The sequence below is a fragment of the Heptranchias perlo genome, chromosome 1 (assembly GCF_035084215.1).
Source record: "Heptranchias perlo isolate sHepPer1 chromosome 1, sHepPer1.hap1, whole genome shotgun sequence".
Classification (NCBI taxonomy): Eukaryota; Metazoa; Chordata; class Chondrichthyes; order Hexanchiformes; family Hexanchidae; genus Heptranchias; species Heptranchias perlo.
Window position 1 is genome coordinate 171194768 of NC_090325.1, and position 12731 is coordinate 171207498.

Consider the following 12731-nt stretch of genomic DNA (forward strand, 5'->3'; position numbering starts at 1 on the left):
ATGCTCCACAGTGAATCCACCCGCAGCTCCAGCTCCGAAATGCGGTTAGCCAGTCGCTGCAGCTGGACACACTTCCTGCACACATGGTCAACAGGGACACCTGTAGTGTCCATGACTTCCCACATAGTGCAGGAGGAGCATATCACAAGTGCGAGCTCTGCTACCATGACTTGCCTTAAGATTTACACTGCGTTCACCTCTCGGACTCTTTCTGCTCTCTCGACTCTCCTTTTACACTGCGCTCACCTCTCGGACTCTCCTCTTACACCGCGCTCACCTCTCGGACTCTCCTCTTACACCACGCTCACCTCTCGGACTCTCCTCTTACACCGCGCTCACCTCTCGGACTCTCCTCTTGCACTGCGCTCACCTCTCGGACTCTCCTCCCGCGCTCACCTCTCTGCTTCTTCTCCCGCGCTCGGGCTCTCCTTTTACACTGCACTCACCTCTCGAACTCTCCTCCCGCTCTCGGGACTCTCCTCCATGATTGTGGAAGAGGAGCACTTGAGTGATGGAGATGGACCCAAAGATAAGGGCATTGGTGACAATGGACAGAGATGGAGTCCTGCACTGGAGCAGGGTGAAGCTGGAAGGTGTGATGATGGTGCAGTCATGGTCAACAGTCAAGGAGCACAAAGTCTGAACATGTTGGATCAGGCTAGCTTGTGAAGGGTGGGGGGCAGGGTGTTGGAAAGAGGAGGAGATAATAGGCTGGGCAGCCCCACCAGGGCTGTGATGAAAGGCAGCCAGTGGGGCACTGGAGTAGGGTGCTAATATATTTATTAAGATTCTTTTTTTGAAGTTTGAGAGGCAGAGTAAAAGATGGTTTAACAGTACCTAGGGGCCAGTTAGTTAGTGAGGCTAATGGTCGTGCCAGTAACACCATTAGAAAACAGGGAGCTGCAGTGGGGTGGAACAGCTGTCCTGATGGGGAAGAAGGAAATAAAATAAATTTTAAAACACCAAAAGTATTTTTTTTAAAAAAAGCTAAACTAAACTATTTCTCCTTGCACAGTGGGAACCCAACATGGCATTGATTCAGAGCTGAGAATATAGTGCTCAACAGTGTCACCTGGTGGTCAGAGCCCAGAACTGCATGCAGACCCAAAGCAATTCTCAAGTATTCCAGCATCACAGGCTGCTGCCACATAAATGAGGAAAATTCTATTTTAAAAAAATGACAAGGCAGGCATCATCCAATGTAACATAGGTGTGGATACAATTAACACGGAAAAGTCCATGAGGAATCTTTACAGGTGACAGCACATCTTAATAATATTTTGATATAATAGCCTACAATGTCACTTATCAGATACAATCACTATGCTAGGATAATCATTTCTCCTGTCTTTGATGTACTTGCAGTTTCCATTGTCACTATGTAGACCAACAAACATCAGTCCTACTGTGATTTATGTTTGATATAATCATGATGGTGGATTTCACTGTGATATCTTAGAACATAAATGTAGCAACGGTTTAACACCTCTGCTGGATATGGTAATGCCACAATCACGTTACAATCCCTCTCGATGGAAAACAATTATCTAGCCATGATTTAGAACAGAGCTAAGCGTTCAACAAGTGCTAGGGTCAGGTAGTATTCAGGGCAGGCTTGAAAACTGGCAGCACAAGAGCGAGCAGGACTCTAGGCTGGGGTCGAACAGCACTTATTGGAATGGGGGAGGCCCAGGGTGCGGAAGCACTCAAGGAGACTGCACTGGGGTCTGCCAGTATGGGACAGGGGGGAGCTGATAGCACTCAGAAGTGGCTGATGCATGGCAGCCTTGGGGAGACTGGGGATCTGGTAGCAGTCAGTGGGGAGCCATGGTCTAACCATATTTGGAGGGGTTAGGGTGTGATGCTGGAGTACATTGGCACTCTGGGTGATTTGACTCTAGCAGATGTAAGGAGTCATACAACACCAGGTTATAGTCCAACAGCTTTATTTGAAATCACAAGCTTTCGGAGCTTTGCTCCTTCGTCAGGTGAGTGCAGGGTTCCATAAAGGCACAACATATATAGTCAGAGAACAATGCCTGGTGATTACAGATAATCTTTCCAACTGCCCGTTATCACACCTCGGCAGAGAGATAATCACAGCAATCAAAGGAGTGGATGGTGTTCAGACAGGGAAACATTACATCCAAGAATACTGAATACACAAGCGATCTCCCCACATCATAACTCTAGCAGCACTGAGGGGAGCTGGAATGTAGAAATCACTAGGGTGGGCACGAGGGCTCCATTTACATTTATTTTCACGATACTGCCCCACCCAATCAAATGAGAAGTAAACAATGATCAACCTATGAAGGGTAACTGGTTTCACTCATTTTCCCAAGAGGTATTCAACAAATACTATTTTATCAAGTTAAAGATATATATGACCCTAATTAAGCCACCATAATATATTTATCTGATTTCCAAAGCCTTGAAAGATTGCAGTTTCTAATCAGTTATGCGATCTCTACAAGTAATAGCATTGAATAGATTTTGCCAGGAGTTACCTCTCTCACTGTCCAATGTTCCTCTTCCTTTATAACATCACATCAGTGGATTACATCAGGCTTATGGTATCCTGATACGGTAAGAAGGCCGAGAGGGATTTTGTTGAGAGGAGAGAGATTGTGATTAATAGTTATGGACATTTGATATTGTTTAAATAGATATAAAAATGAGAAAAGGAAAGCAGAATAAAAGCAAAGTTGTTCGCTTGTAGAGAATACGAATTACCATTGATAGATGATGAGTGATGGTGCAGATTGCCTAGGTTCAGACTATCTAACTCACTCAGCAACATGAGAAACCATTGATCTTTAGTAGGATAGTTCTTTCCTACTGAAAAGCAAGCAAAAGAAAAGTACTAGCATCCCACAATGCATAAGGTGTTACCATGGTAATACTTTATTCTATGGCAAGTGGCCAAAGTTGAGTTTTGCAGTTTTAATGGATTCTTGCAGCTTGCATTAACATTGATTCCAGGCTATTTGCTGGTTTATAAAACATTCTGGAAATAAATGCCACCGGTTGAAGCTTTTGATTTGTTGGAATTATTCCCCAGAGGGATTTCCCATCTATATATGAAATGCCACTGCGGGATTAGTTTCTTTAGTTGCCATTAGGATAAGGTGAACTCTGTCTCCTTGAGCCAGATTAAATTGATCCAATAACCCCACCTAAATGTATAATAAACCATTAGGTGGAAACAGAAATCTGTGGAGAGGAGTAATTCCAGTCGATCCAGGAATAATTTGTTACCTGAAACATCAGGAAAAGGTGCTGGGCAAGCTGATGCTTTTTGGATATTAAATTCAACAAGGAATCTGCCCAAGAGGTGTTGTGGTATGAGTGCCAGGTGGCTGGATTTCTTCTTCCTCCTGCCCCCTGCCCCTAACCTCATTTGAATCAGAAGACATAAAATGAACCAAAGTCTGTGCAACAAAAGTTGTTGAGCATTGGCTGAGACCTATACTAATAACTGGCAAAATTTTAAAGGGGGTGCAAGAAGAGAGACACCTGGGGGTGTATATACACAAGTCTTTGAAGGCAGCAGGACAAGTTGAGAAGGCTGTTAAAAAGGCATCCTTGGCTTTATAAATAGAGGCATGGAGTACAAAAGCAAGGAAGTTATGCTAAACCTTTATAAATCACTGGTTAGGCCCCAGCTGGAGTATTGTGGCCCAATTCTGGGCACCATGCTTTAGTGAACAGCTAAAACTATTGGGCTGACCAAACAGAAGCCAATTTGAAATACATGAGATAGCAGATCCATTATAATTGAGGTAAAGGAATTTCAGCACAGCTATTCAAATGTTTGTGCTTGTACTGGTTCCACATCTGAGCCATGCACTCCAATTCCCTTGCCCTGCTTTTTCACCATATCTGTTAATATTTTTTCCTTTTATCCAGAGTCTCTTAAATGTATTCGCCTAAATACTTGTGAGTACAGTTAAAAAGTACATAATTGGGTGTGAAGCGCTTTGGAACATATTGACATACTGGGCAAGTCTCTGTTTTTTTAAAAATGCTGTGATTGACTCAGCTTCAGTAGCCACTTGGAATGCATTCCATATTCTAATGACTCTCCATGAAAAAAACCTGCTTCTAACCCCCCCTTTATGCTTTTAGTACTAGTAACAAACTTATACCTCAGTTATCAGTGCATCAACCAGTAAGAATAACCTTTCACTATTTACCCTCCCAAATCCTTTCAAAACTTTGAACACTTCTATTAGATCCTCCTTAACTTTCCCTACTCTAGTGAACACAGCCCAATTTTTCGAAGTCTCCCATCATAACTACTATATTCTCATCGTTGGCATCACCTTAGTAAACCTATGTTTCACCTTTTCCACAGCTCTGATATTCTTTCCATAATAGGATGTCCAAAACTGCTACCCAAAGTCTAGTAAAGGTTTCTTCATCACTGCCTTGCTTTTGTATTCAATGTTTTCACCATGTAATTTCAAGACCTATTGAGTGCTGGTTGAGGTCAAATTCCTGCATCTACAGACAACCTTTCTGATCAAGGTGCTGGTTAGAATAATGAAGCCCCAAGCTGACACTGGGGCTTCATTATTCTCTGGAGCGATGGACAGACTGCTCAGCACGTTTCTGCAGCCTCCTCAGGCAGGACCAGCCATTTCCGAAGTTTCAGTATGCAAGCTAGAGAAACAGCTCATAGAGGAGTTTGTTATCTCAACTGGTGCTTTTGAAAGAAATTGCTTATCCAGGTCCCAGTTCAATTTCCAGACCCTCTGCTGCACTCCTGGCGAGTTTACACTGGGAATGCACCAGTGGGTGTGGACTTTTGTAAGCTATTCACATTCAGATCAAATCTCAGTTTTTTTTTCCCTCCATCACATATCTTTATGAAAACGCAACATTTTACTCTCAGGGTCTCTGATGCTTCACCAAAATCTAGAATTTGCTTGACTATTTATGGAATACTTATTCATCCATTCTTTGCTAATGTTCTCAAAGATCAAGACACTAAGCAGTGTAGAAGCAATTAAATAAAATTTTCACATTCTGAAGAATTTACTGGGAAGGGCACTAAATGGCATTGTAGTGAAGGTGTCCAAGCAGGAATTTAATTAGCGGATATAGTTTAAACATTTTTTTTTTTGGAGTGAAGTGATCGACTGATCATATCCTCTAAATTGGAAATGCATAGGATTAGACAAAATGTCTGTAGTAATGAACTTGGAATCAGTGAAAACTTCATTAGATTTTACAAGACAGCCTTCTACCAATTCTGTAGCCATTTTAATTCTCTTCATCCAACATCTGAAACAAAATCCAGCAATTCGAACTATTTCAAATTCTTAAATTACTATTAGAAAGTTTCTTTTGCACATCATACTTTTTTGGGTGTGGGAGAGGAAGGCTGTTAAGCAGGAAAGATCAAAACGTAACTCTGGGTGGAGCTCCTGCCAAATCTCTTCCTCTTCCTACTCCGCCCGCACCCCCCCGCCGTCCACTTCTCACACGTTGTACATTGTATCTCCACTTGAATAACCATTCTAGCCATTTGTGCACACGTCAGCTATATACCTACGACTTACATGTCAAACTCATTATGGCCAATAGGAGATGCGTGTGCATATGAGATAGAAAGAGAATATAGGTAGGTGGGGTGCAAAAGAAGATGGGCTCCTGCCTAATGGTCTTTTCTCACTTAATGAAACACAGTGCATTGTAACTGAATGTGAATAAATTGTTTAAATGTTATTTGGTCCACGGTGGCGCGGGGGGGTGGGTAATTACTATGAGTTGTGCAATAAATCTCAATTCATCTGGATATTTGCACAATTGACCAGATAAAAAGCTCATACACCTGGGTGGAATATTGTCATTGATTTAATTTTACATTTACATTATGACTTACAGAGTTCCATAACTTTCATTAAAAATACAAGTAGTATCACTGTTTCATTATAATGAGTAACCATCGCCATGTGCAATTTACATTAAGAGAAAAGGGTTCTTCAGCCAAGGCGTTTATTTTAGATACAAAGCCTGTGAGCTGGAAAACTACAAACATACACGTAAAATCGTAATTCATTCACGGTTTAATGATAAAATCTTTGATGGACTCCAATGTTTTTATGCATATAGACAATTTCTGTAAATACAAATGTTAGTAATTTTTAGTACATTTACAGTTTGTAAGCACTTTATAAGTGATCTGAAGAGAAAAAGGTTTTATGTACAACATAATTATCACATTCCCGAGATAAGGCGGCGGTTATATTACTGAAATGATGTCAGTGGCTCCTGGAGATGGGGGTTTTACATAACTTAATTGCCATTATAATCTGCAGGTGGCATTTTTAAAATCTAAGCACTGTATCCCTGATCTCTCAAAATGCAAAAGCAATAATGCAACCATCTGTAAATTCATGTAGAATTTACTGCTATACATAATACAAAAAAATTACACAATCTTTGCATAGGGCTCAAAAACATATGGCTGAAATGGAACTTGTATATTTTGAAACAAGATTCTAGGGCACAAGCATGCTAGATTTGCCAAAAAGTACCACCTCATTTTAAAATTATGAGCCATCTTGCTGCCTGGGGCGATACCAAACTAGTTTCTGTCTGGATCAGTGACAGAGAATGCAAGACTCTACCCTGCAGAATCTGCACTCTGCAAGTTTATTTTTAAATCCAGGCATGTAAATCATATCAAGAGGATTAAAATCTCAACTTTCCAGAGTTATAAACTCAACAACTGTGTAGTGATTTTGGTACATATAAACTGAAGAATGAGAAACCATTGGCATTTATTGTTCATTCTGTTTTCAATACCGGAAAGGAATTTGGTGGGATTTTGGGTTTTCTTTTGGTGGATAATTATTGATAATGGTCATCTAAAGGCCACTGCCAGCAATGTTGCTCTAGGGATAGTTTAACAATGTATTAGTAGTTCCACTGTAACTACTTCTGTTAAGTCTAAAGTGTCAAAAAATCACCTCAACTAAACCTAGCTTAAATAAACCTGGACTTCAATTAAAAAAATTAGAAAATTAGTTTAGCTAAAACATACTTTTCAGACTGGATGTTTAAACATTTCCATAATTCAGACTAGAATTAAAAGTGAAAAGTTATTTTCTATATAGATGCGATCAAGTTTTGAGACCAGATTCCTGCAGTAACTAACAGCTTCTCCTTGTACCCGAAGTAACCTTTTCAAATGGCATTTAAAAACTGAATTAACATATTGGAATGCTTGAAGCATTCCAAGTCCAAATGTAGCTAACATACAGACTCAAGGGTAGCCTCTGTAGACGATGCATGAAAAATCATACAACTTGCACTTAATTACAGTTACCAACTTGACTCCAATAATTTCCCCTTTTTGATGATGTATGTTGTTTGTATGTAAAGTCTCGAGTCACTGGCCATAAATCACTTCTGACCGCTTCATAAACTGATCGATGGCGTACTCACGTAGGGCACTCTGGCTAGAAGGCCATTAGTGGCAGGAACAAAAAGGCATCTCAACAAGGCATGATGGTCTTTTTTTAATGACAGCGTTGGGTCACTTTGCACTTTTAATTGGGGTCTCCGACTCTGTAGACTGTCTTTCATCAGTCCATGCTTGTCTGGTGTTCTTCAGTGCGAGTGTTTTCTGTTGGTCCACCACTACATAATCTACTTTTTCATCTGCTGCTACTGTACCTGTACCATTGCTTTTCTGAAATTAAACAAAAAAAAACTTGTAAAAGTTGCAGTACTATTCAGTTTTTACTCTACTCAATATCCAAGAAAAACTTGGTGTGCAAGCCAAGAAAAGTTAGTATTGGCTAAGTACATGACAGTGTCAAGATGGCATTACATTTTCCAAGCTCAGGCACTCTAGCAGATCTGAAGTGCCAAATTCTGTTTAAATGAACAGCCATGTTGAATGTGGTGAGAGGGGAGATTTAAAATGACAGGGCTCCATGAGAGGGAAAGTGACTTGCCAAATCAAATCCTACACTTTTTTTTAAAAAGAAAAAAGTTTTGCAAAAGTAATATAGTCATGTTTAAGTGCTCCCTAGTATAAATCAGCACAGTTGGACATCAGGGCTATTATGCTATTTTTTTTGTAGTCAACTACAGAAAAATTCTAAACATTATGTGTAGCTGACTCTAAACTCTCATAAGCAGTACAACAGTGTACCTTTCGAGGCGGTGTTGATTTTCCAGAGTCTAGATCCAGGTCTAAGTACTCCACTTGTTGCTTGTCACCTTTAGATCTCGTTAAACTGCTTCCCCCGTCACAACATTGCTGTGCTTGTTTTATGTTCTGCAAAAAAGTCCATTAAGAGTAAATCTGACATTACCACAAAGACAAAGTGTACAGCTTGGAATTGCCAACGCTCCCCAACTATCTGTTGCAAAACAACAGAATAGGTTAACGTTACCATGTGGATAAAATCATCATTGCAGAATAATTACATTTGAAAATATTTTTAGACTATTAAACATTGCTAAAATCAAGTCAAACATTTTGTGTAAATGTTAAATGCATCAATAATACATTTATCAAACTGTCGTTTTCATCAGTTTAGTCATCCGGGTACCCTCTCTGCTTGTTGACAATGTTGTTGAAGGGCCTTAATATAGCGATTTTATAATCCAGCTAGAGGGAAGACATGTCTGATAACAAACAGGCTCCTCTGAAACCATGTATTTTTTTCTGAGCAGTGCTTCCTCTAGCAAATAAAGGACAGAGAAAGTTCATTCAACTAATGCAGGAAACTTCAAGTGGACAGTTTGGGTCTTAAATATATAGCTCCCTGGTCAGAAGGGAACCATGGCAAAGGATGTGCAGCTACCGAAGGCTGCTTGGAGAATATTCTTTTGTTTTAGTTTCTTAAAAAAAAACTGATTTTATTTTCAACAAAGCAAAATCCAAATAGTGTCCATGTCAAGCATTGTGTTGTAATGTGCTTCAAAAGCAATTGTTTTGAATTTAACATCACATTTGAGAGAATACACCCTGCATGTGTCAGCATAGGCACACTGGGCCAAATGGCCTCCATCTATGTGGTGCAGAGAACTCTCATTAATATAATGCAACTCATCCAATGTGTTCAGTAACCCTTGCAACAAACCATTAGCTGAAACCACCCACCTAGAAATTTTAAACAATAAAAAATATTTAACCTGCTAACTTGTGAAAAGTTCATACACAAAATAAAATTTAAATAACTTTATAAATACAGCTGAAGGCATTTAACTATACATTTTATATTCCATTCACTCCCCTCTCACATTACATAAACCTGTTCTACGAGCATCTCAGTTCTGCAGGGTGGGAGACAGTGAGATATTATTTGAGGTACGTGTATTAAAATTGGTAAATCAAAATGAAAAAAGCGATCCAATTGTTTGAAAGTAGTGAGCATTAATTAATAGTGGGAACCTGCATTTCTAAATTATGTACAAATGGTAATATTAAGTTGGCTGATAAGAGATGCAGCATGGAGGCTAAGTACTTTCCCCGAGGGAGGAAAATGTCCCCCTGATCTACACTGGCTGCTTCCTAGAGGCGGTTAGTGTCCGTAGCAGAAACTTCATTTGTCTCCTTGCCCTTTAGGGTTAGAAAGTGTGCACAGAAGCTCAAATTAGCTGTTTTGTACCCTATTCCAGCAAGACAATAACTAGAGCAGCCATTAACATATTACATATTACGATTATGAATTTGTTCATTTTAGATGATAGCAGTTACCTCGTGAATTCAAAATAAATCTCATGTCCAATAATGAACAAAAATAAACACAATGCTAAGTGTGACAACTGCAATCTCACTACCACCACCTGGGGCTGTTCAAAAATACATCAACCTTTTTTTAAATGCACTAATATATTTCCATCTGAAATATAACCACTATTTAGAAACTCTCCAATACTTAGGCCTCTGATAAAGAAAAAAAGTGTTTATAGCTTCTTTGTGATACCTTTAGAACCACATTGCATCTTTTTGTAAGCCCATCACCCAAGAGGTATTTTTACCACTCCCCTTTTTGCTCTCTCTCCCCCCTCCCCTCCCAGTTCACCTCCTTCGATCCACACTGCAGTCCTTCACTGAAGGCCTGGATTATCCATCCCTATCTCAGTTAATCCATCAGGAGGTGCAAGAAAAGCTCCCTTCCTTATAATAACGAGTATACCTATCCTCCTAGGGGGATGTATGATGTAAGTTGAGACTGATTGCAATCCAGACTTGGATTGCCTAGTTGACAGTCCAGTGGTTGGTGCATTATAGTTACCAAAAAACCTCATTCAACATCATTTCTATATGTCTAAGCTTGTGGATGTCTACTGTATTGACAGTGTGAACTCAACTGAGTGCTCAAGAGTGGCTGACCAAAAAAAAACACAGCTTTACACACAAAACCTTTTTCATTAAAGATACAATCTTACAGAAAAACAGCTGCTTACAGAGATGAAAGCTGTTGTCCCCAAATCATCCCACCTCATCTCTTCTGTCCTTTCCCTTCCTGATACTTCCCGTTCAATGGGTGTAATAGGAACAGTACAATAGAAGGACTCTTCACTGAAAAGAAATGAAGAAACAGGAAGAAAGGAAATGGTAAACTTAAAAAAGAAACCAGAGCAAGTAGAAAGCTTCAGAAAACTCCCAAGGAAAAGGCATGGTGTGGAACAGCACAGATCCTAAGAGAAGGAAAGCAATGAGATGAAGGCAAAGTAATACAAAAAAAAGAGCCAACTTAATCAAACATAAGAGTACTGGAAAAGGTAAACACAGGAGTTTAGGAATGTAAATGTTGCCCTAAAAGGAGCAAGAATAAAAAGTAAGGCAGCTTCTAGTACAGATCCTAAAAGGAATCAAATAAAGAATGAAGAATGCTAAAAAAAAAGAAATACAACCAAAATGAGAGAACTCACAGATAGACGAGGAGTCCTTCTAAATTCATTATTCCAACCTCAGTATTTTGGGACATAATGATCAAATTCAATCCCTTTAAGCAAAAGTTGAGGTTAACTAAAGCTGGACACAACTTACCCCAGATCCAAATACAGCATTTACATAGACAGTCAGATAACCAACATCTTACCTTTACTTTAGTAATGTTAAATGGCCTTCCATTGATACTTATGCATGTGTTTTTTAAACTGAAATTTGTGTTTTTAAAAAAGGTGTTTAAATGAGAAGAATCAAATCAACATATCACCTAAGTTAAAATCAGAAGGATCACTATGCTGCAAGCTTTGATCGTGAATGCTTCTAATACTCTGCATTGCATCTTTATTCCCTATTTCTCTGCTGAGTCTGCGACATGATAATACTACATTAAAATGGATGAATCTGAAGGTTACATACTGGATCATCTGTGGAGGGAGCAGACTCCATGGGCACGTAGTTCTCCTCACTGTCCTGTGAATCAGTGCTGGAAGCAGTGCTGTGAACGGAGGCTGGTCGGGGATTGACAGGAAACCTGGAGATTCTTAGGGATTATTGGGGAGGAAAAAAAGCAACAGTCCAAATAATTACACTTTTATGTTCCTCCCATATGCAAGATCACCATTTGCAAGAAATAAAACCGTATGTGCACATCACTTTCAAATCCATAGTGAGGCAGTGGACTGAACTGATGACTTATGAGCAAATCACAAATTATGCTTAACTCAAGGCAATATAAAAATCACGCTCAAGTTTTAATTAAAATAAATTGTGTAAATGAATTAGAGTTAAAAGCAGAGATGAGTTTAAGTTTGTCCTTTGAGTCCAGTGTTAATTAGTCTAATGTTATTGATGTGGTATAGAATATTTATATTTGGAACAACTTCTTCAAATGAATTTTCCACGAAAAACAGCTTTTGATAATTATGATTAAATGTCACCTAATGTAATATGAAAAAATAATAGAAACCACAATCAATATAAAATAAGTGACCAGGAGCCATGGGAAAGGATTCATACCCACAATTGGGCTTTTTGCATGTGAGTTATGGTCAATGCCACAAAAAGGTTTAAGTCATATCCTGTTTCTTGACATTTAGTCTACTTACATTAGACCTCAGGCAAGTAATCACAATAACATGTCAGATGAAAATGTCCAATTTTTAAATGGGAATTAAACTGATTTAATCTCCCTGAAATGCATGAAAATACTTCATGGAGGTAACACCATCTGGTACAACTGAACCTTTAGGTACCAGCCTTGACTCAGTCAGTTGCACTCTCACCTCTGAGTCAGGTGATCATGGGCATATAATTTTAGCTGGCACTTCAGTGCAGTACTAAGGGAGTGCTGCACTGTCGGAGGTGCCGTCTTTCTGATGAAATCTAGGCCCCATCTGTCCGTTCAGGTGTACAAAACATCCCATGCCACTATTCGAATAAGGGAGGAGTTCTGGCCAATATTTATCCCTCAACTAACATCAGTAAACAGATGATTTGGTCATTTCTCTCATTGCTGTTTGTGTAACCTTGCTAAGTGTCAATTGGCTGCTGTGTTTCCCCACATTAAAACAGTTGACTACACTTCAAACGTATTTCATTGGCTGTGAAGTGCTTTGGGACATCCTGAGGTTATGAAAGGTGCTATATCAAATGCAAATTCTTTTTCATTTTAATATAAAACACTGCAAAAATAATTTTTTTCATTTAATTTCCAATGACAAAACCTAGTTTAGTAGTTTTATTGAAAAGCCCAAATACTGGCACTTTATCTTTTGCAACAAAGTGGCACTCCGGTGCGCTG

General features: G+C 39.3%; 1 protein-coding gene across 5 annotated transcripts in view; it reads right to left on the reverse strand.

The window, feature by feature from the left end:
- Positions 1-5852: 5852 nt before the first annotated feature.
- The window catches only part of gab1 (GRB2-associated binding protein 1), a 221231-nt gene continuing 214352 nt past the window's right edge, over positions 5853-12731 (reverse strand). For 4 of the 5 annotated variants that reach the window (XM_067993726.1, XM_067993702.1, XM_067993734.1 and 1 more), the window contains 3 exons: positions 11348-11471; positions 8177-8302; positions 5853-7708 (listed from right to left, as the gene is read on the reverse strand). In XM_067993726.1, coding sequence (XP_067849827.1) covers positions 7553-7708; positions 8177-8302; positions 11348-11471 — 406 coding nt within the window. In that variant the 3' untranslated portion in view covers positions 5853-7552. Of the gene's footprint in view, positions 7709-8176; positions 8303-10443; positions 10559-11347; positions 11472-12731 lie in introns of all 5 variants that reach the window. The other variant, XM_067993709.1, reaches the window with a different exon arrangement.